We start from the raw sequence: 27760 nt of genomic DNA on the forward strand, positions 1-27760 counted from the left end.
AATGGCTGGATTTGGCTTCTATACGGAGTAGTCCTACGAATATGCATGTCTCGAGTGCTGCGTGAAATCCAAGGCAATCTACCTTTGTTGCGCCTCGTGCACTTGGCTAGGTAATGCTGCTATGGGTCATGCTTGTATGTATGTAGTACTCCATACGCATTATATATTTACTTCGTATAGCTGAAGACAATGATGTAGAAATAGCAAACATGCATATGGAAAGGTACATTTGATGTCGAAGTATTCTTCCAGGCGAGATAGATCTGTCAATGTTGCGCTTGGGATTGCATTTTCCGCTGCATAGGGCCCTATAATTCTTCGCACATCTGCTCCATACCACGTTTATGGTATAGCAGAATTCATCCGTTCTTTCTCTCGCGACTCAGAACGTATCATCATCTAATCCCTCCATCCGACGAACAACGGTGGGACTATATTCAAAGTTATCAAACTCCTCAGTCGTGTCTCCAGCACCAGCTGTATGCAAAAGATCTGACACTATGCGCTTCGACGCTTCCTTTGCTATATGTCACGTCAGTTTAAACAGATGAAACGACTCATGACAGTAAAAATTCATGCAAACATATAACGAGAGCATACCGGGCGTTTTGAGCAGTTTACTTTGTGGAACATGGAATTGCATTGTTTTCGGTGGACTGTGCCCGAAGAAGGCGGTAGGGTCAACGTTGTCGTCGTCCAAATCATCGTCGCTGTCCCAGAGGCTCTGACGGTGCATTCTCGGCTTGGCGGGACTGAAAAAGCTAATTCCTGGCTTTGGGTTACCAGGGTTGCTCGGTCTACGGGGACGTTTGGAAGATTCAGGGGCAACTGGAGAAGAAAATATTTCTGAGTGAAGCTTGGGAGCCTCAAGCTCTGGGCTGGAGAGAGGCGAATATTCGATGTTGTAACGCGATTTAGGAGTCGTAGGCCCATGCCGTGCTTTAAACAACGTGCGAGAGCCTCCAAGCGGTGTCGCTTGAACACGATATGTCTTGTCAAGCGTGCGGTGAAGAACTGGGTCCATTTTGGTCTTGTTTGACTTTAACGAGGTAGGAGGAGGAAACACAGCAGATCCAGGAGTCGTTGGAATATTCCGAGGGCGCCTAGTTGGATCTGTTCCGGGCGTGGATGGGGTGGGTTTGTTCATTTGAGATGGCGTTTCGATTGATGACACTCCTTCGTCAAACCCGTCGGATGTTAAGCTATAGTCGACGGAGCTATCCTCGTGTGATTTAACGTAATCACTAGCTCGGGGGGTACTATGAGAATCTGAAATAGATAGGCCGGAGACATCCGGTTCTGCATCGCGATGATCAACATCTAGATGACCAGAAGGGGCCGTATCGTAGGAATACGACTCGGCCTCTTCGTCAAGGGATGTGTGGGTTATGTCCGTTGAGTCCTCAGTGGCCGTGATGTCATGTCCACTCTCATCCAACGGCTGTTCCTCGTATCCAGACAGAGAGACATTAGCGCTCGACTCGAAAAATTGTTTCCAGAACTGAAGGGGAATCATCGTTAGTAAATGTCAATACTTTCAGTTGCAGAGATATGCTTACTTTTGATGCTTCCCACACGTCGCGCGATTGTTCCGCGTATTGTTCGACAACCGGCAGTATGCTTGAGGTCACAATTCGATGAGCCTTGCTGAAGTTATGGTCGATTTCTATAACTCTACATATCAGCACTCCATCACACCTACCACCAAGCTTGAATTTGTTTACCTTGGAGTGTCAATGTTATTTGCTGTTCTAGCCTCTCCAACTCCTCGGTTAAAGAGAGATTCCGCTGGGCGGAGATAGTGGGACGGGACATTTCTATCGCTTTCGTTGCGTACACCTCAAACAATCAGAATTGGCCTGGTCAATCCAGTTGAATCGAGAAGAACCCGCGCGTCTCCAGTGCGTTGAGTTCGAGAGAAGCCCAGATGCCATCTGCTGAGTCATGCAATCGCCCCATCGGCCGATAACAAGATAAGCTCCCTCCGAGCACCGCAATCAAGGCAGCAGAATAATACGCAGTCCTGCTTCAGATCCTTCTTCCCCCAGGCGCTTCATTTTTCCTTCTAACTCCCCCCCCCAACCCAAAGCAGAGACTGGGAATGCTCTGGACTGTCCACCACGACACAACATGTCAGCCCCTTTGGCCAAAGGTCGGGTTTCCCCCCTTCCCTTTTCCCCCTCTTTTGGAGCCCCTCACCGCTCTCTGCCCGAAATTTGTTGAATCAACGCCTCTATTCTGTTTTGGAGGCCACGCTCCTCCAAGGAAGCTTTCAAAGCTGATGTGCTTGGATCTTTAGGTATTGTGATTACGGTTTCAGTTCTCGTTGCTGCAGGTATTGCTGTCTATGAGAGCCCCCAGCTTCAGGAATGGCTCCGATCCTCCCGTCGGAAGATAGCATTAACGCTGAACAATTGGGGAGATGAGCTTACCTCTCATGTATCCCAGAGGAGAGATGATATCTCTATGACAGAAGAGTTAGGAGAACAAGCCGAACTCAGAAGGAGGAAAGTGCGGGAAGATATACAACGTCGTCGTGAACTTCTGTCATCTTGCAAGCGGCATCGAGCTCCTATAACCAGCAGCAGCAATTTTGATGCCCTCGTCGATAGTGAGGGTCGACTAAAGCCATCAGTAGAAGATGACAAGATCAGCGACTCTGAATCTAAATCCACTGGAGTCGAGATCACTGCCGCTGAGCCTACCAGTCGATTCCTCAATAGAAGTTGCGATTTTGGTCCATCGATATCCAATGTCGATTCGACAGTTAACCCAGAACAGCATCGTGAATTATTTGAAGAAATCAGCAGAAATAGGCTCCTTATACCGGCACTCTCAGAAACGACTTCTGATCATCCTTCAGAGTCTTTGGTGGACTTGACACCAACGTCGGAATTCTCTGAGTCAGAACTATCCTTTTCTTTACACAGCCAGCCAGAGATCATACAGGACACTCCTTCCGATCATCTACCCGTGGCTTCTCCCACAGCTTCCAGTCATACGGAAGAAGGCTTTTACTATGCTCACCCTGATCACCTGACTGGGGATTTTGCCGGTCCCGCACGCTCTGCTCCTACCGGCTTTGCAGAAAACGTCTGGGCCCACGAGGTGTCTTCCACGCCGTCTATAGCATCCAGTCTTAGCCATATCCAAAACGAGACATTTGATACTACTTCAGACGGTACGTTGAGCGATTTGGGCCGGGACCGCGACAATTTGTACACTCCAGTCAGCTGGTCTGAAGTTGGCAGTGTTGTTAGCAGTAATGATGAAGGCTCCCAGTAATATTTACCAGGCGCACGTCTAAAACCCTTGCATAAAGTTGGTCAGGCGTTTTTTTCGGCGATGTACCGTTTTCCCCGTTGCTACCTATATCTTGGGGGACACGTGCCTGTCATACCCTCCAGGGATAGTTGCCCGGTGCGTTTTCCCAGTCAATGGTCTGTATAAGTGTCAATTGGTTGGCAGATTACACTATACATACATGGAGTAAATGTGCTCTTTTAGTTATTACGGAACCATTGGTTTCGCAGTTCAAGTCTTTGTCCAGCGTAGCATTTTGCTGTTTCGTAAACGGGTTAGGGATCCCCCTTCATGGGCCTCATTCACACATCTTGGATTTCTCGTATCATGAGTCGGCCAAGCAGTCCACCCACCAGCCTTTAGATGGTGCTTCGGCTTTCGAGAACCACTAGCTCCCTTCCTTATGTTCCTCTTCTGAGGTTTGGAGGATGAAGGTTGGAATCAATAAAGGATGATAAGGCGCAGAATTTCGTTCTTTTTCTTTTTTCTTTTTTTTTTTTTTTTTGTTTTTTTTTTCTCTGTTCTAACCCCGTCTACTTCGTAGTAAGGCTCCGTACTATCTCCAACTAGACCCCGTCCGGAATAGAAACAGTCCTCAATTATTTCCCGTGCGGAGTATTACCCTTTTCCGGTCCATCTCAAGCTCGATCTAAGCTCTGAGTAAATGTGCTTGTGTCTCTAAAATTCAACGGACACTCAAATTTAGCTCCTATCGCCTTTTTAAGCCAAGACGGAACAGGGTCGGTCTGCCGTTGTCTTGAGTCCTCAGGGGCAAAAAAAAAAAAAAAAAAAAAAAAAAAAAAGCACTGGTATGGATATCCGAGATTGTTACCTGCATGAGGCCATATTGGTTGAATCATAGCCACAGAAACTGTCCATTCGGAGAGTCTGGTAAGTCTGGGAATGGGCGCCAATAACCACCTAGTTAGCTACCGAGGCTGATGGATACAAGGACAAGGGGCCAATTTCCTGGATGCCAGCTGTCATAGAGCTGAATGGGGGCCATCCGTGAATCATTCTGATAAGAAAGGCTGAAGGCAATCTCTTCATTAATACCCACCAAGCTCCAAGTGATACATCTTTCACACAAATTAAAACCACAGTGCTAGGTAAAGTCTCAGTTGCTAAAGAGTACTGCCTGAGAAATCCGGTGTTTCCATGACAAAACAGGAATTGTGCGTTGCCAGAATTGCTGTCGCGTGAGCTTATGTGCGAGTCATTGAGCATCCCTGCACCTGCCAAGCCACAGCCTGAATTGATATCGTCTCAATTTTCACACTTTACCCCGTACTAGTTGAGCCGAAACTACATGAACACGCTAAGATTTCATGGGGACATCATCATCTGATATTTTCCCCCCTCTTACTCTGTCCGTGAACTCTACAGAGGAGACGGAAAGCAAATGATAAGGCCACTGCACCAAGATGTTAGCAAGCTTAGGGCTGGCTCCTGAGGCGGACATCGATATGGGATTGACCCACATTCGACCCCGTACCAGCCAACAAGATCATCATACTTAAAACCGTTGTTATTTCTGTAGTGACATGAGTTCGCTTTGCGAATTGTGTACTCCGTAATCACGTACTTCCTCTGTCGAAGCCACACCCGGAGGGCTGTAAGCTCAACTTTGCCCCAAAAACGTCATCCCTCCTACAAGGCGAAAGACCTGGACGACCGCTCCAACGTAGCCATGCAACAACGGATCTCCCGGCAAGCCAAATGATTTCGAAAAGATCCAGAATTAAGCAGCAATCCTTGGCATGGAAGACCCTCCCAGGCATCACCCAATCATTAACTAGCCAGTGCTCAAGAAAACTCCCCACTCCGCCGCTGAAGAGCTAGTGAAAGGTGAGCTGAAATTATTGGCCTGTTGAAACTAATGGTTGGGCTCTTTCTCTCCGACTTTTTTCTTCAAAACCTTTGCGGATTCCTCAAGGTCGTATTTCAATAGTTATCTTTTACTCCGTAGATGCTTCTCAATCTCGCAACTCAACCGTCCCGCTCGCACTCACTGTTATATCTGTTTGCTCTGCTGCTTGTCGTGAAACCGCGCCGTGCTCCCATGTGCTGGATGAAGGGTCGATCACGGAGAGCTGAATTGAAAGGGCGATATGAAATATAAGTGGGCGCTGCTTGTTACCGCTATCGCGTGGCAGACGGCCGTTGCACTTCCGCAAGTCCTCCTGGAGCTACGCAACATATTGGATCCAGAAGCAAACAAGTATTTCCACGAGCCGGGTCGAGACGATATCCTGGGCCATTATGATCTCAGATATTTTAAGGGCGTGGTCAGCTATGAGGAGCGCACAAACACCTTGACCCACATGATCGGTGCGTATTTGCAGTTTTTCAGGGAAAAAGAGCTGGATACTTGGATCGCACACGGAACACTGCTTGGCTGGTGGTGGAATGGGAAGGTCAGTAGCGCCAGTTCCTATGCCGCAACTGGCGTCTAAAGAGCCTCCCCGTTGCACTCAGACATGAAGGGCTAACCACCAGCCAAGATCCTACCATGGGACTGGGATGTAGACACGCAAGTCACCGGCGCGACACTGGCATACATGGGGAATCATCTGAACCAAACAATATATACTTATCGCCTGGACAAGAACACGCAGCGAAAGTATCTTCTAGACGTCAATCCATGGTCGAGAGAGAGGGAGCACGGAGACGGTCAAAACATAATCGATGCGCGGTGGATCGACATTCGAAACGGTCTCTATATCGATATCACTGGTCTCAGTGAACTAGACCCAGTCGGGGAGCGTGGAGTACTCTCCTGCAAGAACTTCCATAAATATAAGATCACAGACCTCTACCCAATGCGAGAAAGCACCTTTGAGGGTGTCCCCGTCAAGATCCCATACGAGTATGATGAGATTTTGATTAAGGAATACGGACACAAGGCTCTGATCTTGACGGAATATGAGAAGTGAGTGGCTCCGTGTTTCAAACCAGAACCTCTTTTTCCGGTGAAGTTTTATGTCTCTAATCGCTTCGCAGCCACAAGTGGGTCCCTGATTTAAAGGAATGGGTTTCTGACAAAGAAACGATGAAGAAAATCGAGCGCGAAAAACGTACTCGAGGCCGAGCCAGGTGGATGCTCCAAGAATCATGGACACCTATGGGTTAACGGTCGCAACCCAGTTGACTACTTTTCCGATTCACGAACGGGTATATATCAAATTGCCAGGGCTATTTTCCCCTGCCCCGGAAGTATCCCTTAGTCCATCCAAACTCGTGACGAGGGATCAGGAATTGATCAGTAAAATGCACGCGATGGCCCGTTATTTGAGGCCCATCAGTCGGGCTTAAACTGCAGGAATGCATGGTCTCTGGCCTAATTCTGTGTGGGTTGCTCTATTGAACTAAGGGTAAGTCAATCAGTGGTGCAACAAACCCCCCCTTATGTTGTTATTTTTATTATTTTTTTTTATTTATTGTGTCCTTTTTTCCTTCTCCCTTCTTTTTCTTTATCTTGACAACTTGGCCATATATATTCGGGGCTTCTGCATCCTGGATTCCTGGTATTATGGGAGCACTGGAGCTGTACCGGTGTCCATCAGGTTCAGGAACAATTCTCATTTTCAGGGACATATTCTTGAACGTTTCCTGTCAACAGTTACCTCTTTGAGGTGTGATGGAGACGAGAACACACTCAATCAGCTAGAGCTGGGCGCACATGGGCTTTTTAGCGTAGAGAACTGTCACGTGGTGGCTGCTTGTCGGGAGCATCCATGACATATGAACATTTTCTCAAGCGAATATGGGTCTCTTTTCTCTCTGGAAGGGACAGTATGCTTGTAGAAGGCAGAAATCTCTCTCAATCTAGATACTAGGCTCTGTGAATGTATATACAAGTTTTTGGCAGTATAACTGTCCTCAGATGGCCTACAGAATATTTCGTACAGGCAGCACCACGAGAGCCGGGCACAGCTGGATCGGCGAGATAAGATAAACTCGGACCTCGGAGTTAAGATAAGATCCGATTACTAACACGGAGAATATTCGCCACACTTCCACCAGCAAACAGCAATCTGGAGACGTGCTTTGGCGGGACGAGAACTGACAATGGCTTTTAAACCGCTGCCTTACTTGCAAATCGCGTTGCAGCACAAAGGACCTTAGCAATGGATGGCCTTCATGTCGCTCCTTCAGAGAAGCATAATATCTTGGGTGAATCTACTTCTTTCAAAGTTCACTACCACGGCGAAGTTCATGACCTTTCCTTGCCCCCTGCATCAACCCTACAAGACCTCTCAGCACTCATATCAGAGGTCTTTCATATACCTGCCGAGAATCAGAAACTATTGATTTCCCCGAAACCAGGACTGCAGAAGTTTCCGTTTTCTCCCATCTTACTCTCCTCATTTCCTGTAGACTCCTCGCGGTTCAAAATAACCCTCCTTGGGAGTACCGCTTCAGAAATCACCTCCCTCAACAAATCAATTTCCGACCATCAACGCCAACAGCATCAACGCCGCGAGTCTGCTATCAAATCTGCAAAGCCTCTATCCACTCACCGCACACAAGTCCAGTCATCTTTATCCTCACAATACACATTCCACAGGCTCCTTCCACTCCCTTATCTCCCCAACCCCGATCGCAGCCTGGCCTACCTCGTCCGCCTGCGGGATGACCCAGGAATCCGCGCTGCGATGACCAAACACAGATTTTCGGTCCCCCTCCTCACAGAGATGAACCCCGTCGAGCACACGACCCTCTCATCGCGCACTCTAGGCCTCAACCGAAACAAGGGCGAAGCCATCGAGCTGCGTCTGCGCACGGACGCGTACGATGGATACAGAGACTATCGAACGATTCGCAAAACGCTGTGCCATGAGCTGGCGCATTGCGTGCATAGCGAGCATGATCGTGATTTCTGGAATCTGACGGCACGTATTGAGAAGGAAGTTCAGAGTGCAGATTATTGGGGTAAAGGTGGAAAAAGGTTAACAGAAGAGGAGTTTTACAATCCGGCGGATTGGGAAGAGATGAAGAGCGGTGGAGAAGTAATGGATCATGGGGGTTGGACTGGCGGAGAATTCGTGCTTGGCGGGTTGGGAGGGACTGGGAGCGCAGCGGGAGCTGGATTGAGCCGGCGGGAGATCTTGGCAAGAGCGGCTGAATCGCGAATGTCTGCCAAATCTAAGGAGAAGAACACAGATGAAGGAGGAAGCGATACTCAGAACTGACTGATTATTATTTGTTTTTGTGATACCATGCCCTTTTGGATGGCGGTAAACTTCGTATATATACCCTCATAACTAGCATCTCCTTGCTTAACCCAACCACATACATACATTATGAAAGAGAAAAAAAATAACATCCCACATCATAACTTCTTGTATCTTGCTTAATTCTGCTCATTTATAAACAAACCAGCCATGCCCTGGCCAGTTCCAATACACATACTTGTCACAAGGACCTTTGCCTTGGTTCTCTTTGCCTCGCTCAAAATGGTAACAACCTGTCTTGCACCCGTGCATCCAAGAGGATGACCCAAGGCAATGGCACCACCACGAGGATTCACCTTAGCGTGGTCGAGGCCAAGTGTGTCAACGCAATACACAGCCATGGAGGCAAAAGCCTCGTTGATTTCGAAGATGTCAACATCGTCCTTGCGGAGGTTGAACTTGGAGAGGAGCTTGGGGATGGCAGCGGTAGGACCGATACCCATAATTCTTGGAGGAACACCAGCAACGGTGGCTCCAACGAATTTGGCAAGGATGGGCTGACCGAGTTCAATGGCCTTGGAACGCTTCATAAGGAGAACAGCAGCGACTATCAGGTGTTAGCGAGTGGGTGTGTCAAAAGTGGATTGGTTAGATAAAAAAAAGGCCGCATACCTCCGTCGCTGATCTGACTGGCATTACCACCAGTGGTCTTATTTCCAAACTGGGGGAATGCAGGACGGATCTTGCTCAAGCCCTCGTAGGTGGTGCCGTAGCGAGGACCCTCGTCCCGAGAGACGACGATTTGCTTGACTTCTCCAGTCTTTGGATCCTTGACAGTTGTCGTAATGGGAACAATTTCATCGTCGAACCAACCTGACTTCTGGGCGACCTCCGCTCTTCTGAAGGACTCCACAGAGTAGCGGTCCTGCATCTCACGGGTGATGTTGAAATCATCACCGACATTCTCTGATGTCTGACCCATGGGCTGTGTGCAGTCCTGCGCCTCCTGGCACTTCATAACCTCGTTATCAACAGGCTGGAAGCCTCTGTCGGGAGAAAGAGACATCGACTCTCCGCCGAGGGCGATACCGACGTCGATGGAACCTTGGGAGATCTGGTAGGCAACATCCTGGATGGCTTTCAAGCCGGATGAGCAAAATCTGCTAACGGCAGCGGCGCCAGCAGTGTGTGGGATGCCAGCAGCGAGAGCAGCGGTACGGGTAAGATAGGATGCCTTTCCATTGAGAGCCTAGAAATGAAGCAAAAGAGGTCAACATCGCTCATAAACTGGACTGACGGATAATGCCTTACATTTCCCAAGCATACATCCTCGATCAAGCTGGGGTCTATTTTAGAGCGAGCCAACACTTCCTTGATGAGAGCGTAGACAAGCATATCAAGGTCTGTATCCTTGAATCCACCCTTGAAACCCTTCGTCATGGCGCTTCGAACTGCGACGGTAATGACAACATCGTCGGGGTTCTTCTCGCAACTGCATTACAGCGTGTTAGCAGCTGTGGTAGTAAGTTCGGTTTACCCATATCGACATGATATCTGACGACGGATCTTTTCTACAGCATGCGAGGCTTTGTTTGTTGGGACTTACAGTTTATCAACAACACTGCTTCCACCCGTGCCGGGTTTCAACTGCTGGAGGACAGCATTTAATCTCTCAAGAGCCATCTTGGGATGTGTATATTGAATAAAAAACCGTCCTGTCTCACGCGTCAGCTTCTCGGTTAATGTATGTCCTGTACATGCCAGGATAGCAACGAGACCCCTGCGGGAGGCACAACGATGAAAAGAAAAGAAACCAAAGCAACACTCACAGCTTTCCGATAAAAGAAAACGGAGACGCGAACGAACGAATAGCTATAGAGAGAGAGAGTAGCTTGAAAAAAAAAACGAAGGAGAAAGGAAACGAGACAATGCGAGCGACGAGCTCGGCTTTTTGTATGTACGACCGCAACGAAATTGGCCAGCCGAGCCGACTCCCGATTGTTCTTTGTTCTGCGGGACTCTGGGGTTGCTAGTTGCCGAGGCAATTTCCCCTTTGGGACAAGCCCCAAGCCTTGGTCTCCCGTCGATTCGCTCGCGGCCACCGAACAGCCAAACAAATACACGCAAGGCCAAGGGCTCAGACAGAGAACTCTGTACTGTACAGCTCGAATGATGGAAGAAGAGTGAGAAAAGGGGACGATAATTATTCATTGCTCTAGTTCATGTCTAAAACAGCCTCATAATTAAGTGGGAAATCACCCTGCCTGTCCTCCAAGTAATCATTTCTGTAGTCAGATGGATGATTCTAGCTGGTGATGCGACTTTTAAAACCTTCTTCATGCACGCGTCGGGGAGTTAGAATAAAAAGGAGAACCGATGGAACATAACGGGAGTAACCATGCACACGTCTACTCGACTTCTTCCATCTCAGCATCATTATTACCAGCCTTCGGAGCATCGGCATCAGCGTCCTTCATCTCCGTGTCCACTGCCTCCTTCTTCTTGGCTTCCTCCTCTGCCTTCCTCTTCGCTTCTTCCTCAGCTCTCTTCTTTGCAGCCGCCTCTTCCTGGGCTTTCAGCTGAGCCTGTCGCTCTGCTTCAATTTTATCGAGGTGACGCTGAATGATAGGTCCAGCAAGGAAACGAATCTCATCCATCTTGGCGACATAAACGGCTTTGGTGGTATCCTCACCATCATCATATAGCCAATCCTACAACATTGTTAGCCCGTCCTTGGCGGCAGTGAAAACCGAAAAAAAAAAAGGTTAGGGTTCTAGAACGTACCTCTGTTTGGTCAAGTTTGGCTTTGACTTTCTCTTTCTCCTCATCATTTGAATATTCAGCGTAAACACCATCAATCTTGTCTCTCAGCTCGTAAATGTAGGACTCGAGTTCGTTCTTCTTGTCCTCGGTATCCGCAACAAGCTTATCTTCCATGTGCATGGCATTCTCTTTTTCGGTATATTCCTCCACCTTGGACTTGTCAAGCGACGCGGTACCGCTGATAACAGGAAGGTCGCCCTTGCGGACTTGCTTCTTAACTTTACGCATCTTTGGTTTCTCGGAGTCACCGTTGGCACCATCGGTATCCATGGCCTGCGTAAAAAGTTTCTTCACGTTAGAAAAAAACTTTTTCTTTGGGATCATGAAAAAGACAATGAGTCAGTAGGGATCATAATGCTAGGTCGTGCACTTACATCACCTTCCTTCTTTTCCTCCGGAATGGGCTCTTCAATCTCGACATCCTCAACATAGTAGCCGGTCTCGACGTTAAGCACACCGTGCAGGTTGAGTCTCGCCTTGAGCTTGCATACCATGAACTCGTCGTTCGCGTCCGCAACCACATTCTTGACAGAGAAGCGGCCGATCCAGGGATTAGGCTTTCCGGGGATCAACTCAGGCTTGGCATAGCGGGCTTCTAGGTCAAATGGCTGCTTGCGATAGAAAGTAAGGATCTTGGTGGATGGCATGACATTGCCTTTGTTGAAGACTGTCAAGGATGTTGCTTCATCGGGAATATCGGGAGACTTCTCCCAGGTGAATTCGATGGGGTAGTTGACGATGTCATGTACGGAGAAGTCACGAACGCGGAAAACGGGGGAGAGGATAGCACAGCTGAAGGCACAGCCTCGCGCGACGGCCTCGTCTTGGTTGAGAGTGAAAGAAAGTGGCTTTCCAAAGAATTCACTGATCTTCTCCTTGATGATGGGGACACGTGTACAACCACCGACCATTTCAATGCTGTCAATGTCTTCAGGCTTGAGTTTCGCATCGGCGAGGGCCTGTTCCAGAGGAACAGTGACGCGATCGAGGAGCGGACGGACCATTTCTTCCATCTCTTCACGCTTCACGAATGCTTTAACATCAACATCATCCATGAGACATTCGATACTCAATGGGGCAGACACGTTGGCAGAGAGAATCTTCTTCAACTTCTCTGCAGCAGCGAGCGTTCGCGCCATTGCTTTTTGGTTTGTTCTAATGTCAACCTTGAATTTCTCCTTGAATTCCTTGGCCAAATGATCCACAAGGGCCTTATCAAAATATCGACCTCCGAAATGGCGATCATAGGCGACCGACTTGACATTCAATTCGCCTTTGCGGAACTCAACGATGGCACAAGAGTAGTTGCAGTGACCAATGTCAACAAAGGCCACGCGCCTTGGTTTCTCCTCGGGCGCGGGGAGATCGAGCTTGGTGATACCGTACCCGAGAGCAATAGCGGTAGTATCATTGATCAGGCGAAGACAATTTAATCCGGCAATCTGGGCGGCGTCCAGCATGCCTCTCCGCTGGGAATCAGTGAACCACGGAGGAACGCTGAGAACGACATCGGACACTGGCTGTCTTAATTCAGCGGAAGCAGTGATCTTGATCTTACCCAAGTACATCGCGACTAGCTGGGTGGCCGTAAATTGCTCCTTCTTGCCGAGATAGGAGACTTCGACACCGGCCTCGCCATTGACGTCGATCAATTTGGCGCTGTTATATTCTTGTTCCAGCTGGACATCGGGATCTTTGAACGATCGACCGGTAAGGAGCTTCAGGGAAGCGACAGTGTTCTTCAAATTGGAGATCTCTTGGGTTTTTGCGGCCTCGCCGAGAAATCTGTTCTTGGGGCCAAAGGCCACTAAGGAACTAAAGTGCAAGCATATTTCGTCAGTAAACGACTTTGAGTAAATGCACGAGGTTGTTAAGGAGCGTAAACCTACGGGGTGGATCGGTTGGAAACTTCATTTGTGATCTAAAATTGCTCCTCGCGGAGAGTCCTTGGTCAGTGAGACAAGAACACAAAATCGAGCAGTCAGAGCAAAGCCAGTGAAAGTTTTTTGCAGAGCGATTCACATCCGGAGTAGCATACGCCAGCTTACAGCGGAGAGCATAGCTCAACGGGAGGACAACACCCAGCGAAAGACCAGACAACCGACAATGCAATCAAAACAGGGGGAGCACCCACGATATCAATACCCTTGTTCCTCGCAACACCAATCTTGGTGCTCATAGAGCCGATATCTATGCCAACGACACTCATGGCGGCTAGGAACAACGATTTTCAAAACTTCTCTTCGATTGCGCCAAGGTAAGAAAAAAAAATGAGGGGGAACGTCCGGCGAAAGAGGATCGGGGATGTCGGTAGCAAGGCAGGATAAAATAAAAAATCTATACAACGGGCAAATCAAGTCAGTAACAAGAAGATCAGCGAACTCGTCTTGAACAAATTATCGTACTTTGGCAGACTAGGCGGGCGTTGAGTAGGTTAAAGAAAACTCAAGCATCAAAAACCTTGATAAGATATTAGAAGCTGAACGTGGGTCTTTTTTTTTCCTGTTCCCAAGCAAAGTGGGATGGAGGGCGGGGGGGCAAACAGTCGCCCTTTAATACAGCTTCCCTTGGGGCAGCAACGCACAAGGCAAACTTTTTAGACTGCAGCACAGAGGCCAATGAGACAGTCGATGCCACTTGGGGATTTCAAGGCGCGTCAGGAATCCGCCCTCTCACAATCGGGGCCTCTTTGGTGATGCTGGCTGGGTGCGATGGGCTGGGGGAGCGGGCAGGGGTGAAAACAAGAAGCCCAATCAAGCAACGAAAAAAAAAAAAAAAAAAAAAAAAAAACTACTCCGTACACAGGTGCAACTTACATTGAGGTCTTGTTCGTCCTCGGGTTATCTTTTTCTCTTCTTCTTGATATCAGAAAAAGGTGATAATAACTCGAGACTAGGCACTCCTTGCCTGTCGTCACGGATCGTCCTTTTAGCTTTCTGCTTTCTTTGGAGCGAAAATTTCCCAATTTTGCTTCCATTTTTGTCTTGGCGCCTCATCGAACATTCTGGTTCCTCCGCGATGCTTCGATGCACCTCACCGCCCGTCGTCCAGCAACAAGAATGCTCTTGCACACTCTCATTGCATGGCAAATGGCATTCTGGCCGTCATGATTGCTACACAAAAATTTCTCAAATTTCTAGCTTTCTGTTGCTTTTTTTCCACATCATTCATAACATAACATCAGTCGTGTCGCTGCGCCACAGGTACTACGCTCAAAGGTTCCAAACGCCGTGTCAGTCATACCAAGGCCAATGCACAGAGTCTCAAAACAAAAGAAAAAAAAAAAAAAAAAAGGAAAATCGATGGTAACAAAAAAAGAATACACACAAAAAGGAGTAATCACTGCTATGTACATAAATCATCTCATACCATATCATGCGGTTCTCGTGGCTGTTTGGTCAACCTTCTCCGTCTTTCTCTTCTCCCCACAGGCTCCTGCTCAGTATCAGACTCCGCCGCGGCGACAGATGCGTCTGCCGTCCTAGGAAACTCCACCGAATGGGCCATTCCGTTCTCATCATCGTCTGGTTCAGCCGCGCTGCTCGTTCGTAGAGGGCTTTGGCCAGCGCGCGGCCGCAGGGCCGGGTCAAATACCGGACGGCTATATGGACCGCTCCACGATCGCAAGTCCGGTGAAACTGAGCGCCTGTCGGAATTGTATGGCCCCTGGGCACGAGACATGCTGTTTTTTTCCTGGTCTGACACAGAGTCGAAAGGCACTCCGTCGACCGAGGCATTTGACAGCATAGCTTGCCGTGCAAGGTTCATCTTCTGCTGGTCGTCCACTGTGATATAAACCTGCTCCATGCCTTCCTCTTCCGCCACGATACTCTCTAGCCGGCGGGGCCAGCAGATGGAATTGGTCGTTGATCCAGTTGTGAATTCAGAGTCGAACGAGTTGCGTGGATGTAGAGGAAGGCGTGGCACCCCTGGATCAGGCACGAAATGTGTAGGAAGTGAGAGTCCCGATACATTTTTGTTGTTATAATATCCTTGCGAGTTCCGCTCTGGAGGAGCAAATCGACCTTCGATGTTGTCAGAAGGATGCACCGGAACACCATCTGGAAGTGCAGCTCCAGTTGTAAACGTTTCAACTTTTACGTTTAGTTCATCACCCTCTTTTTCTGCCTGTTCGGCCGCTTGAGTTGGTGTCGTGGTTGAGTCCGCCGCTGCGGCATCAGCCCGCGGCCCTCCCCAAGTACGCTGTCCAGCTGTGAAAATTCCGTAGACCATATATAGCCAATTGAAGAACGGGTTCAGGATGAACATCATTGGATAAAGCCATGCCTTATATCGTCGTAGCTTGAGACCAAAATAAAACATTAGCAAATAATTCAGACCTAGCGATACTGCAATGAAGCCCACAGGCAGGTTGGACACGCGATTTGATGTCGTAATAATAGATATAACCATGATGAAGAAGAGCAGTGCTGTGGTCCTGATAGTGTTCTGCATAAACCGTACAAGACAGAGAACTGGATAGCGGAACCAGAGACGGGCATCAGTAAGCATGCAGACCTCATTGGTAATAAATCCCAAAAACCAGCGCCTTCTTTGCTTGAGCAGGCTGCGAAATGTCTGGACGGCCTCGGTTTTGCAGAAAGCGCTTGTGCACATCTGAATCTGGTATCGCTCCCTTGCCCCGATCATAAACAAGTGGGTAAGCCAACGGTCTTCGCCAAGGTGGCATTTACCGAAATCGAAAAGATCTGTGCATTGACCTGCCTTATCCGAAAAGTAGTATTTCGCCATCTTCCGGAAGGCAGAGAAACGTAGAATTGTAAGTGCTCCAGGAAGACATGTCACCGCTCCGCAGCCGGATTCGACGGACCGCTCAAACAGCTGTCCGTGTATGTATTCCATATCCTGCAGTAAGGTGATCAAGGACGTCTTCTGCGTTGTCGACGTAATGACGCCAGTCATGGCTAACATGTTGCGTTTGCTCCCTGGTTTTAATTCCATATCATACATGAAATTTTGTAAGCATACCCGGTCAAGGATGCAGTCCGAATCGATGAACAAAACGAATAGGTCGTCATTGCGTCGAAGGTAATTTTCGTAGACTCTATCGATAAGCCGGAAGGTCTGCTTTTGGCAATGCCTTTTCCCACCATGTTTGAACCGGGAGATTGTTATCCTTGAACCCTTATATGTCACATCAATGCTTTGTGGATACCTCTTCAAGTTTATTGGAACTCCAAGATGCTCCACGACTTTCAGGTAAAGTTCATCCACCTGATCGCCGTCGAAGGAGAGGAACACGTGAATACACTCCGCGGGATAGTCGCAATCAACTACAGAATTAATGGCCTTGATCAACACTGGCGGCTCCTCCTTGTACACGGGCATCACGATGACCGTCTTGGGCGCGATTCGGACATCGAGTACTTCCTTTATGCGCTTCGTTCGGCCTAGTGAGTTCGTCACCAGTCTATAAATGCAGAAGAGCCACGGGACAATAAGAAGAACAGCGAATGTCCAAAAAGCGAACCACTGCAAGAATGAAACCAGGCGTTCTGGGAAGTATCGTGTGATCGTAGATGGAAGAGGAAGCGTAACAACCATGACTGGAAGGAAGATACCACTGCGAGAGCGAAAACTCAGTTTTCTCCAATGGCACAATACCTGGCAACACTTGAACATACCGTAGGGCAGAGAAGAGGACAGCCATTATAACAGCGAGGAGCTTTACACTCCAGTGATCGGCCTTGACGAATACCTTGTATAGGCAATAAATGAAAGCGGCGAGCCAAAGGAACCACTCTAGCAAGGCAGCGCACATAACAGGACCTATGATTCCAACATAGATTTTCTACAGGGCCATTGACGTCGTAAGTATAGGGCAGATTATCAGATCGTTGCAACGGCTTAGCTCACTTACATCCTGAAGACGCCATTCCGGCGCGGGCTGCTGTGCCGCCGCCCTACTCAGAAGCGCCATTCTGAATCTTTCCTTTACGCAGGTCCAAATTTAGTAGTTTGAAGCGATCGAATATATGAGTTTGCTGTTCTTAAAATCCCAAATAAATGAGGCTATGGAGTCGAGCTGTAGGCAAGAGAAATCTGGGGCTCCTTTTTGACTTATCAATAAAAGGGACTTGCGTACAATGAACAGAAGAAGAGTAGTCGATGGGCACTCACTAGTAAACAAATATGTGTGCCCTTTGTCATTTTATTGCTGTAGGATCATCAAACAGTGGGGTAACCAACTGTAAAGTCCGTTGTGTAGCTGGAGAAACGCCGTGGTTGAGCTCTTGTACACTTCTAAGACTGTGAGAATGGGGTAGAGATGTGATATGTTGGAAGGCCGTAGTTACCAGGGATTGGCGATGGTGAAGGAATTCCACCAGCCAAGAATTATAAAATAAATCTTTAATAATTCGTATGCAAGTATGAACAACTTATGAAGGCAAAGCAGGCTCCTTAAGCACTGGGTTGTATCTCAGCCAGACCAGCAGCGATCCCGGGCCAAAGTACAGCACTGACTACCTAGTGGCTCTCGGGCAGACGAAACAAAAACAAACAGGAAGTGAGGCCTGGCTGCAGTTACCGGCAACCATCCAGGTACGAAAGGAAGGTGACTCCACCGACGTCACCCGAACATCGCTGACGTCGCTAGAAGCCGGAGTAGAAGCAGATATGGTGGAGAGATTGACAATAGAGCGATGACTATCCAAGCAGCGGGAAAAAAAGACATTAAGGGGGGGGGAAAAAAAAAAAAAAGGGAAAAATTTTTGTAAAAAAATTGTTCTTCCTGTCAGAGGTAAGCGACCAACGCGCAGAGGACCCAAGAAAAAGGAAAAGCCATTTGTTAAAGACTAGGGAACGAAGATGGTTGTGTTTCACCGGTCTGCGGCAAAACATTGAGTATGCAGCAAGATAGGGTCCATCTTGACTTGGCTTCTTGTCTCCGACGAAGCTTTGTTCTTTAATAAGGCAACAAGCGCCCTTTTGTTGCCCTCCCGAATGAATCATGGGGTCTTTTGTCGAAAGTCCATGCATCTATGGGGTGTGATTCGCCAACAGGCACAGTCGCCTCCCAAGGTCGCATTTATCTCTCTCGACTAGCAAATCGGAGCAAGAGAGTGGCAGCAGAGGAACCAAAACCGATCTGTTGGTCTACTTCCACAAGGGCATCGGAACTGACATGTGGTAACACAGGATAAGTGGTGTCTCACACCGTGCATGAAGTCGTCCTTTGCAGTGGCTGGCCCTATTCGACGCTGTGGAATGACACGCACTTTTCTGAAGTTTATTTCCACGCCATTTTACAGCCAGCTGCCAGTTCTTCGCAGTGGCGCTAAACCAGGTGCGATGGAAATTACAGACGTTCGGTTGTCGTATCCGCCCCAAGCAGGCTCCACTCTCCCGGAGCGTACCTATTTTTGGGCAACAGCCGGCGCCACTGCACACATCTCTTCCAAACCTGAGATCGGTGGATGATATGCAGGCTTGGGGCGTTTGAAGTACGGAGACGATCTGAGGGAAACGTTCCGGAAATTTGGCAAGTCTTCAAGGATCGCCTGGTTAGGAGCATGCATTTGATACATTCCGAAAGCTCAAACATCGATTGGACTTCCGTGGTTCAAAGTCGCAGGCCAAATGTCAGGGACCCTTCGACGATTTTGGCCGTCCAGACCCTTCGTTAGTCTTAGCCTTCGTACATCCCGTCGCATGGTCTCAAGTCCGCGATTCGAACCAACAACTACATGTGCTCATTGGTTAGGGTTGGCTGCGCTGTCAACTTTTTGATCAGCGTCACAGTTTCGTAAAGCGCCCTTTCTGGTCTTCAGAACAGGTACCATATCGATATCGTTGGTTAATTTGTAATTTTCTCTAAAAAAAAAAAGAAAAAGGAAAAAAAAACAAGAGTCTTGGATGAAGCATGGAGGAGACCCAGAAGAATGAAAATTACAACTGTAATTTCCTATACGCCGTACTCCGTACCTGGCCTCGACTAATGCCAGGTCTTGGCGTAAAAAAAGTCGGGTTTACACCAGCCTGCAACGCGCAAAAAAAATGTGTGGAGGCGGCAGACAAAATTTCCCCTCACACAATATCAAAAGGATTCTATCTGGAAAAATACCCAGAGATGGTCTTCTAGTATTAATGGTTTGAACAATCATTCAGGTATGTATCTGATCTTTGGCTTTGGTCTCAATTCTCTTGTGCTAGTGACACCTGCGTGCAAGGAATCTCCTTGTGTACCTTATCCCACTGTACTGATGATTATCTCTCTAGAGACTACTTTTTCAAAGACGCAATTCTGTTCTCAGTTGCTCTACATTTCATTTTCTTGGTCTGACAGAGAGTTCCATTCTCTTAACAACTCTCTTTCCTCCGCTTCGCTTCCCCGCACATAACGGCCAGCGCGGAATGGCAGAGGCACAGAAACCCACTGGAATGGGAGCAAACCCAAATGCTGCGGCAGAAAAGGATGTCCAGGATGTTCTTGCAGAGCTGAAGGCCGAGGAAGCCGGCAAGCAAGAGAAGGAGGAAGAGGCCCCGGCTTCGACCGAGCCAGAAAAGACAGAATCCCCAGCGAACGGCGCTCAAGCTGATGCCGAAGCGGAAGAAGAGGCTAGAATCATTGCAGCTGCGAACAAGTTAGGCCAGGAGTCAGCCCCGGAGGGTAAGTCGAAGCAAGAAAAAGGTGGGCGTGGAGGTTCTCGGAGCGGTCCAGGTGGAGAAAAGAAACGGGTGAACTATAGGGACAATATCAAGTCAGATGTGACTACATTGGAACAAACCAGCGATCCGGAGCAGATTCGCAAACAGGTCGGTGATTCAATTCAAGCAATAGCGTCGCAATGGGAGCTAACCTCTCGTGTTCCTCTTTAGGTTGAGTTTTACTTCTCCGATTCTAATCTTCCCATGGACAAATTCTTGCTCTCCAAAGTTGGTGGCAGCGAAAACAACCCCGTCGAACTATCCCTACTTCATTCATTTAAGCGGATGAGACGTTTCCAGCCCTTCAGCGCCATTGTCGACGCCCTCAAGGACTCTCAAACCCTCGAGCTCACCAATGACAATACCTGCGTTCGGCGCAAGGTGCCGCTTCCAGAATCTGCGACTGAAAGTGGAAAGGAGTCGGTTGCAAAAGTATTCGAGGACAAGGCCATGCACCGCAGCATTTATGCTAAAGGCTTTGGTAAAGAAGAACCAAGTACACAATTCGACATTGAAGCCTTCTTTGCTCCTTATGGACCGACCAATGCTGTCCGCCTCCGACGCACCAACGAAAAGATTTTCAAGGGGAGCGTGTTTGTCGAATTCGACTCTGAGGAGTCTCAAAAAAAATTCCTAGCTCTTGATCCAAAGCCCAAGTGGAAAGGAACCACTGAGTTACTCATTAAGAGCAAAAAGGAGTACTGTGACGAGAAGCTCAAAGAAATCGAAGCCGGGCGCCTCAAGCCGAGCAAGAATCGTGGGCCCTTCAGAGGCAGAGGCCGTGGCCGTGGACGTGGAGATAACCGTGACTGGAAAGACCGGAGAGCCGATGATCAAAAGCGCGGATTCGGTAAAGGCAGAAGTGGCCATCGTGGTCGCGGAAATAGGGATAGAGACGGCGGACGCCCAGAGGTGCTGAAAGATGCCCGGTATGTGCTCCCGCCTTTTTCAAATTCTTCTAGAGTCGAAACTGAAGCTAATATGATCCTTGTGTCGTTAGCGGTGTTCCCATCGTCCAAGTTTCCGAAGGCCTCAAGTCCAAGGAAGCCACCACCACTGCTGGTCAGAAACGCGCTCGTGAGGAAGATGCCCCGGCGAATGGAAACCATGCTGCTTCGAGCAATATTGAAAATGGTGATAGACCCACGAAAAAAGTTGCTACCAAAGAGGGTTGAAAAGATTTGATTGCAAGGTAAAGAAAAAGTACAGGGTCAACGATAATACTAACATGTTTTGATATAAAACACACAGAGGGAGGATGGGACCGGTTTCTCGGCATCACTTCTAGGCGCAAAATGGATCAGGGCAATCACTGGGATCTTTGAATTCACTAGCCAGTCTATGGTCTGTATTCTTTGGGATGTGCAACCGTGTATGTATATACAATATGTACAGGGCGCTACCTATGTCTTCTGATCAAAATGCAATGTGTCTAGGCACTCACTTAAGTTGAATGGACACATATTCAATATGTATTGTCAGCGTTCTGTTATAATATGAATCTGGTATGCTTTTACACTTGTGTGTTGTCTATTGATTTCATTCATCCAATGACACCTAACATCACAGTTGGCTCTTCACTTCTGGCGTTATCAATCGTGTTATCCGTTTCTCAAACTTCTGCTTCAAGCGCTGGGAAGTTATTTTATATGTTTTTGGGAACCATGCAAATAGGCATTGTTCATCATCCCCAAATAACATACTTGTTAACGCCTGAGAACAAAGGAAGCTAAGCACCATTCCTGAATTGAAAAACTGGTTAGCAAATTTACAGCTTGGGTGCGAGAAACCGGGTCTTGAACCCACCATGGCCTTGGAAGGATGCAGAGATATACAAGCCAGTCTCTCCTGGCATTTCTCCAACCAACGGGTGTCCATCCGCGCTGTACCCCATGATCCCTGACCAGTGCATCCGAATACGGCCGGCAGGGTCATCCTTACCCCAGTTTTTTCCAAAGTAGCGCTCCGTGCTTGCAATGAGGTAATCGACGATATCCGTATCACAGACGGTATCGTCAACGGTTCCATATTGATACAAACCCTCCTCTTTTGCGATGGCCAGACCGCCGCCAATAACAATGTCACCAGCATGCTTAGAGCCTGGAGGTCGGGGAATCATGTACTCAAAGCCATTGCCGTAGATGAACGAGTAGGTCCTCGGTAATCCGGTTTTTGGCATGTTTGCTCCTGGCCTATGGGCAGTTATCTGCCCACGAAGGGGCACGATCACCCCTTGAAGTTTCGGGTAGATAGCAGCAGTATAACCGTTTGTGGCCAGGATGACCTTGGGGGCGTATATGGTACCTCTATCAGTTTCAACGGCCCAACCCTGTCCGCCTTGTCGAGACAGGCGCGTCACTGGAGTATTTGTTTGAAGATTTAGGCCCTTCTCGAGACATAATTTCAAGATTCCGATCACAAACTTATAAGCACTTACGCTCCCGGCCTCATAAGTAATTGCTCCAACGGCGCCAGGGCACAAGAACTTTTCTTCTGCGTCTTTGCCGGTCCAAACTGTGTACTGACTAGCTGGATCTCCCGGCATACATTTCCTCATGAGCTCGATTGTTTTGACGGAATCATCCCATGTTTTCTGATCGTACACGATATCCACAGTCTCGAGTTGCCGATTATCACAGGGGATATTGTGCTCTTTGGCGAAGGCATGGATATGTCTGAGGGTATTGTATTCTAATCTCGCAATCTTTATGGCTTCTTCGAGTCCTATGCTCTCGGCATTGGCTGAAAAGGATACGTATGACGCTGGCTTGGTATGTCCGCCTAAAGACCAACAGCTATCAGCAAGTGACTCCACGGTCGATCTGGCTTCTATTGGGTGCATTTGGGAGAACTACTTGAATACGGCGAGTGAGACAGAGAACAAGGTTGTGGATATCTTACCGTTTCTTCCTGTTGCACCACTACATGCTTGTCTTGCTTCTAGCATCACAATCTTCGTATGTGGTGCTCGGGAAAGGATATTGCATGCGATACCAGCACCAGTGATTCCAGAACCAATTATAACGACATCTGCGTCCCCTGGCAATTGCGAGCTGGAGCGTAAGTCCGCTATCTCATCCGGGGGATCTTGCCAATAGGCAACGGTGGGTTTGTCCCTTGGTAAGGTGACCGGAATTGAGACTCTCTTGTCCATAGCGGTTTTGACTGAGAGACCACTCGGGTTGAATGAGAAGTGGATATAAAGGGAAATACTATAGACTCAATATGGTATTACTTTCCAGGGATTTATACCCGCAAATTCGTACATCCGGTTCAACCGAAGAGGATTTTTACAATGCCAGCCGGCGCCGAGCTGTTAGCAAATTGCACAATAGCTGAAATCGAGCTCCACTCGAAAGATGGTGGTAGAAATGGTTCAACCGAAGTGTCCATTTAATATGGTACTAAATCCGGAGATAAAGTGAGGCGCCGAAGCTCTCAGTGAACTATCCGGACCTCCATCCAATCCCAATTCTCCTCTGGATCTCATCCTGTCGTGGCCCCAAGTCGTCGACTCGGCGTGGGGTGCGGGGATGTTTGGGGTTTGGGTGGGGAACATGCTGTATCACCGGTATGGTAAAATTACAGCTTAGTCATGCATAGGCTTGAAATGCGTTTGTACAAAGCTCATAACTGCCAACTCAATCGATTCCACGTCCTGCTTCGTCGTCCTTCTTGCAGACAAACTCGTTCTGCCCTGCTCGCGGGCCTGCTTACTGTGGACACGGAGTTATGATTTAATGCAAACCTTGCATAGATCCACCATTTTGCGAGATTTTACTTCTCAAGTCCTTACTACACTTTCACGGCGCATGAGCATCCAAGGATGATGCAAGAAATGCAACAATGGAAGAGACGGAGCGCGCGCACCCGACAGAACGGAAAGTAATGGACTAGCCTGCCAAACAAATGCAGCTCTTAAGCTTACGAACAGACTATTCGTTCGGCTGGGTGCCTGCCTGCAGCGTAATCGAGCGTGGGCCAACTGACCAGTAACCCGTTAACGTGGGCGCGCTGTCATGGAAGACTCGGCTGAGAATGAAGGGAACATGATGCAGGCTTGATTGTTCGTTGCAAAAAGAGAGCTTTCCTGCTCCTCTTCCCGGTGACTCAATTATCAGGGGCTACGATAAAAAGTGGCCAGAATAGATAAAGCCATTATACCCTCCAAGATTCTTCTTTAGTATCTCACAGTTCACGCTGATCCTATTCTAAAATCTTGCCTTTGCAAAATGCAGTCCGGGTGCTAGAATCCTATCAGGGCGAAATCGCTTCGAGTACTCTGTACTCAACATAGAACTAGAATTGTCACCGGAACAATTCTACCCAGCCGCTTTTCTTATGCCTCGGGTCAATATCCGCTCTCTGGCACTCATATTAAAATAATCTGGGCATGGCTGACCCAGAATTTCTAAAATGTGAGTGCATAGCACAAGTTTTTGAAAGATCAGCTTCGTTGTACGATCGGACCATGTCCGGTCCTGCCATCACTGTTCTTCATTGCGGCAGGTAAATTCCGACTGGCTCGGTTTCCAATTCGCCATACACAAGGCGCGGGATTGGGCATCTTGTTGTCTCCGAACAGCTGAAGCTATCCCCTAATGGCTTGCACAGGCCAGTATTCAGAAGCGCTTGGGCCTCTCACATTTCAGTATACCTCAAGTTTTGCCAAAATGCCCCAGACTCGGTCTCAGCAATATCGCGATTACTCATTTGGAGGATATCGCGGAGATAATGCTGGACGATAACTACCTTGTCCTTTCAAGTTCTCGATTTCCTAGACCTTGAAAAACCACTAGGAGTTGTATACTGAACTCGGGTGCTTCGTACTTGCACCCCCAATTCTCGCCAGGGGTGAACAAGGTTGAATTCTTTGCCGTCATAACCATGCCAACAATCGAGGCCTCGGTGGTCGGCAACGCCCAGCCAATCATTATTTCCATTAATCCGATTAATATCAAAGTTTAACCGTTGTTTCACACGTGGGGCGGCATGGACTTCCCTATCAGGGGATGGTTGCCCTGAACTAGTGTGGACCATGATATCGGTTCCAGTCACTATCAATCTCCCCCGCAAAATGATCAGCTCTGGGGAACCAATTCACACTTTTGTACTCCGTATGGAATGCTATCTGTGGATGGTTAGCTTCAACAAACTGCTAGCTTGGATGCAGGTCCGGCGCGCTCTCTGAGTTATGGCAAGATATATAGATGTGACCGGCGCCATGGAACGCAGTATTCTGACTGCACAGCCTTTTTACATTTCCTTTTCAGCTGAATTCTGGGGTGGACGCTGTCACTATGGAGTTTCCCATTGTCGAGGGGATCAAAATGGTCCCAGGGACCGTCCACATCGTTGACTGTAAGTATTTTGCATCGATCCCATTTCCCAGTCACTTTGCTAATCAACTTTGCCTTCTTGCACAGTGGAGGGCACGATGGATGTTAAACATCAAAAGGGTGGTCAGAAAGACATCATTTTGGTGCCGCAGCCAACAAACGATCCAAATGACCCACTCAACTGGAGTAGGCTGCGAAAAGAATATCATTTTTGGCTGCTGTGGATTTGGGGGTTCATCGCTGCAGTATCCGTCAACTGGGTAGGACCTGTTTGGGTGAGTATTTTACTACTTTCTTGGAAAGCAATCTTTGCACGGAGTAGACACCAAGTCAACTAATATTGGCTACGTCCTCAAGACTCAATTTACAATCGATTTAAACACATCCTTCGGTCGGCTGAATGTGTCGTCGGCATTGTGCTTTTTGTTTCTAGGTATTGGCTGCGTTTGTTTGCAGCCAATTGCCATGAAAATCGGCAGACGGCCGGTATACATCGTTGGTACCGTGCTTAACTTCGCCGGTTGCATCTTGGGTGCTTTCCAAAACAGAGTGGAAATGTACTTTGGCGTCAGTATCCTGACTGGATTTGGTGCTGCGCCTGTGGACTCTCTTGTTCAAGTTACCACTGCCGACATTTTCTTTGCTCATGAGAAAGGCACCCGGCTAAGTTTATACGTCTTTACAATCTATGCTGGCTCATATTTGGGCCCCGTGGCAGCTGGATATATTGCGGATTCTCAAGGCTGGCGATGGTGCTTCTGGTATCTCGTCATTTTCTTCGGTATCCTGCTAGTGATCCAAGCGTTCACGATGGAAGAATCTGTATTCCGGAGGCCCCTGCCCCCTTCGGAACTTTCTACAGATGCTATGCTAGAAGACAAGCTTCAAGCTGTGGAAAAAGGCGGAGACTCTCTCATCCACCATACGGAATCGGTGGCATCTTCACCACCGCCTGCAAAAACCTATTGGCAACGAATGGGTTTATACAATACCAGCTACAGTGATCCCAGGCCTTTATGGCTTGTGGCGATTAGCCCATTCTTTCTTGTCACCTACCCTGCCGTGATGTGGGGAGGCCTTGTGTACGGAGTTCAAATCATGTGGCTCTCCCTTATCACTGTGACCCAGTCCGCTACCTTTAGTGCACCACCTTACAACTTCAGCATGGCCAACGTCGGTAACACAAACTTTGCGGCTTTCATTGGCGGTATTCTAGGTATGGTTTGGGGAGGCTACGTTTCCGACTGGTGTATCCTTCGCCTTTCTCGTCGCAACAAAGGGATCCTAGAACCAGAATTCCGTCTTTGGACCATGCTTATCCCTGCTATCATCAATACCGGTGGCCTCTTTATGTACGGCCTGGGATCACTTTATGGAGTTCACTGGATTCTTCCAGCCGGATTTGGGATGGCTTTAATTGGCTTTGGCATTGGAAGTGGTGCAGCCATTGCGATTACGTATGCGGTGGACTGTTATCCTCGCGTTGCATCAGAAGCCCTCGTCCTGATGCTCTTTATCCGAAATCTCATTGGTACTGGTTTTACCTTCGCTATCGAGTAAGCTTCTGCCCTGTTTCCCTTCTTATCGTTTTCTCGGAATGCGTTGATGCCTAACATATGCCTTTTTATCTTCTCAGGCCCTGGCTGGAACACAATGGTTTGCGAGATACAACTATCATTATGTCGATGGTGTGCTTGGCTACAAACATGTCCTTTCTCCTCATGGTGTGGAAAGGTAAAAGCATGCGGGAATGGACCGCTAAAAGGTATTTCCGTATGGCGCAAGCAAAGAATAAATTGGCTGTTGGATCCTGAGATGGATATTCCCAGCGAATACCTATTTAGGGTGTTATTCGGTCATGTTTGGATTGCATAGCGTATGCATTGTATAACTATACCCTACGGAGTACATTCAGACAATAAAGTTTTCATCTACGCCATATTATACACGTAACAATCTGAAGACCAGAGTCATGATGGTCTGTCTTGAGGATTCCATGTTGTAGCCAAGCATATGCTCTCATTTTTCAACTAGTAGTCCCTTAGTCAAAATAGGGCACTACTGCTCGAAGCAGCCACGGTAAGGGATCCGTTGGCCTGCATTCAGGAAAAAGCTAGTATGCAATCGGACCCATCGCCATATCACAACCAAACGGACAAAGTCGCCGGGCGTCCTCGTGCGAGATAAAGAGCGCAGGCATTCGGCGAGACAAACTCTAGCCTGAAAATTTTCCGGTCACTCGCTTCCAGAGCTGGGACCATTCTTCCAGCCGGGCCTGGGTAACTATCAGTTTGAGAGAAATACTACGTGAGAGCTGATAGTCTTATCTGGGAGGCAAAAAGGTATGGCCCATCGGTCAACTCGCAGTTGTGGAAACGGGTGCTCAGACCTTATGTTTGTGGGATATGAGATAGCGCCTATCAATGTGCCACAGCAGTGAGTGGAATT

The 27760-nt window shown here is 48.2% G+C and overlaps 12 protein-coding genes across 12 annotated transcripts; 5 read left to right on the forward strand and 7 right to left on the reverse strand.

Moving 5' to 3' along the window:
• Positions 1–141: 141 nt before the first annotated feature.
• Positions 142–1859, reverse strand: CIMG_06855 (DASH complex subunit ASK1). The gene is made up of 4 exons (XM_001242958.2): positions 1725–1859; positions 1560–1666; positions 601–1501; positions 142–522 (listed from the first exon to the last, which is right to left on the reverse strand). Exons 1-4 carry the CDS (start codon positions 1813–1815, stop codon positions 383–385), a joined length of 1239 nt encoding a protein of 412 aa, XP_001242959.1. The 5' UTR covers positions 1816–1859; the 3' UTR covers positions 142–382.
• Positions 1860–2025: 166 nt separating this feature from the next.
• CIMG_06856 (uncharacterized protein) lies at positions 2026–3539 on the forward strand. Its single transcript, XM_001242959.2, has 2 exons — positions 2026–2152; positions 2300–3539. Exons 1-2 carry the CDS (start codon positions 2131–2133, stop codon positions 3283–3285), a joined length of 1008 nt encoding a protein of 335 aa, XP_001242960.2. The 5' UTR covers positions 2026–2130; the 3' UTR covers positions 3286–3539.
• Positions 3540–4621: 1082 nt separating this feature from the next.
• Positions 4622–4995, reverse strand: CIMG_13088 (uncharacterized protein; the record flags this gene model as incomplete). The annotated part of the gene is made up of 3 exons (XM_001242960.2): positions 4622–4717; positions 4889–4916; positions 4958–4995. The coding sequence occupies 3 exons, from the start codon at positions 4993–4995 to the stop codon at positions 4622–4624; spliced, it is 162 nt and encodes a 53-aa protein (XP_001242961.2).
• Positions 4996–5226: 231 nt separating this feature from the next.
• Positions 5227–7176, forward strand: CIMG_06858 (mannosylphosphate transferase). The gene is made up of 3 exons (XM_001242961.2): positions 5227–5720; positions 5808–6235; positions 6307–7176. Exons 1-3 carry the CDS (start codon positions 5415–5417, stop codon positions 6434–6436), a joined length of 864 nt encoding a protein of 287 aa, XP_001242962.2. The 5' UTR covers positions 5227–5414; the 3' UTR covers positions 6437–7176.
• Positions 7177–7362: 186 nt separating this feature from the next.
• CIMG_06859 (zinc metalloproteinase) lies at positions 7363–8641 on the forward strand. The gene has a single exon (XM_001242962.2). It carries the CDS (start codon positions 7434–7436, stop codon positions 8496–8498), a length of 1065 nt encoding a protein of 354 aa, XP_001242963.1. The 5' UTR covers positions 7363–7433; the 3' UTR covers positions 8499–8641.
• Positions 8489–10385, reverse strand: CIMG_06860 (acetyl-CoA C-acetyltransferase). Its single transcript, XM_001242963.2, has 5 exons — positions 10310–10385; positions 10087–10195; positions 9792–9972; positions 9153–9729; positions 8489–9087 (listed from the first exon to the last, which is right to left on the reverse strand). Exons 2-5 carry the CDS (start codon positions 10161–10163, stop codon positions 8660–8662), a joined length of 1263 nt encoding a protein of 420 aa, XP_001242964.1. The 5' UTR covers positions 10164–10195; positions 10310–10385; the 3' UTR covers positions 8489–8659.
• A 307-nt stretch (positions 10386–10692) lies between these two features.
• Positions 10693–13808, reverse strand: CIMG_06861 (hsp88-like protein). The gene is made up of 6 exons (XM_001242964.2): positions 13709–13808; positions 13438–13640; positions 13193–13224; positions 11678–13118; positions 11265–11576; positions 10693–11191 (listed from the first exon to the last, which is right to left on the reverse strand). Exons 2-6 carry the CDS (start codon positions 13510–13512, stop codon positions 10889–10891), a joined length of 2163 nt encoding a protein of 720 aa, XP_001242965.2. The 5' UTR covers positions 13513–13640; positions 13709–13808; the 3' UTR covers positions 10693–10888.
• Positions 13809–14666: 858 nt separating this feature from the next.
• On the reverse strand, positions 14667–18073 carry CIMG_06862 (chitin synthase class VI; the record flags this gene model as incomplete). Its single annotated transcript, XM_001242965.2, has 5 exons — positions 17621–18073; positions 17445–17564; positions 17185–17375; positions 16949–17115; positions 14667–16887 (listed from the first exon to the last, which is right to left on the reverse strand). Exons 3-5 carry the CDS (start codon positions 17242–17244, stop codon positions 14667–14669), a joined length of 2448 nt encoding a protein of 815 aa, XP_001242966.2. The 5' UTR covers positions 17245–17375; positions 17445–17564; positions 17621–18073.
• A 1115-nt stretch (positions 18074–19188) lies between these two features.
• Positions 19189–21699, forward strand: CIMG_06864 (RNA-binding La domain-containing protein). The gene is made up of 4 exons (XM_001242967.2): positions 19189–19433; positions 19545–20081; positions 20145–20902; positions 20974–21699. The coding sequence occupies exons 2-4, from the start codon at positions 19680–19682 to the stop codon at positions 21146–21148; spliced, it is 1335 nt and encodes a 444-aa protein (XP_001242968.1). The 5' UTR covers positions 19189–19433; positions 19545–19679; the 3' UTR covers positions 21149–21699.
• Positions 21471–23264, reverse strand: CIMG_06865 (uncharacterized protein). The gene is made up of 3 exons (XM_001242968.2): positions 22875–23264; positions 21780–22754; positions 21471–21715 (listed from the first exon to the last, which is right to left on the reverse strand). The coding sequence occupies exons 1-3, from the start codon at positions 23125–23127 to the stop codon at positions 21537–21539; spliced, it is 1407 nt and encodes a 468-aa protein (XP_001242969.1). The 5' UTR covers positions 23128–23264; the 3' UTR covers positions 21471–21536.
• Positions 23265–24460: 1196 nt separating this feature from the next.
• On the reverse strand, positions 24461–25013 carry CIMG_06866 (uncharacterized protein; the record flags this gene model as incomplete). The annotated part of the gene is made up of 2 exons (XM_001242969.1): positions 24461–24571; positions 24804–25013. The coding sequence occupies 2 exons, from the start codon at positions 25011–25013 to the stop codon at positions 24461–24463; spliced, it is 321 nt and encodes a 106-aa protein (XP_001242970.1).
• Positions 25014–25273: 260 nt separating this feature from the next.
• On the forward strand, positions 25274–27126 carry CIMG_06867 (major facilitator superfamily transporter protein; the record flags this gene model as incomplete). Its single annotated transcript, XM_001242970.2, has 4 exons — positions 25274–25334; positions 25400–25587; positions 25769–26868; positions 26949–27126. 4 exons carry the CDS (start codon positions 25274–25276, stop codon positions 27124–27126), a joined length of 1527 nt encoding a protein of 508 aa, XP_001242971.2.
• Between the last annotated feature and the right edge of the window lie 634 nt (positions 27127–27760).

Source organism: Coccidioides immitis, assembly GCF_000149335.2.
Source record: "Coccidioides immitis RS genomic scaffold supercont3.2, whole genome shotgun sequence".
Classification (NCBI taxonomy): Eukaryota; Fungi; Ascomycota; class Eurotiomycetes; order Onygenales; family Onygenaceae; genus Coccidioides; species Coccidioides immitis.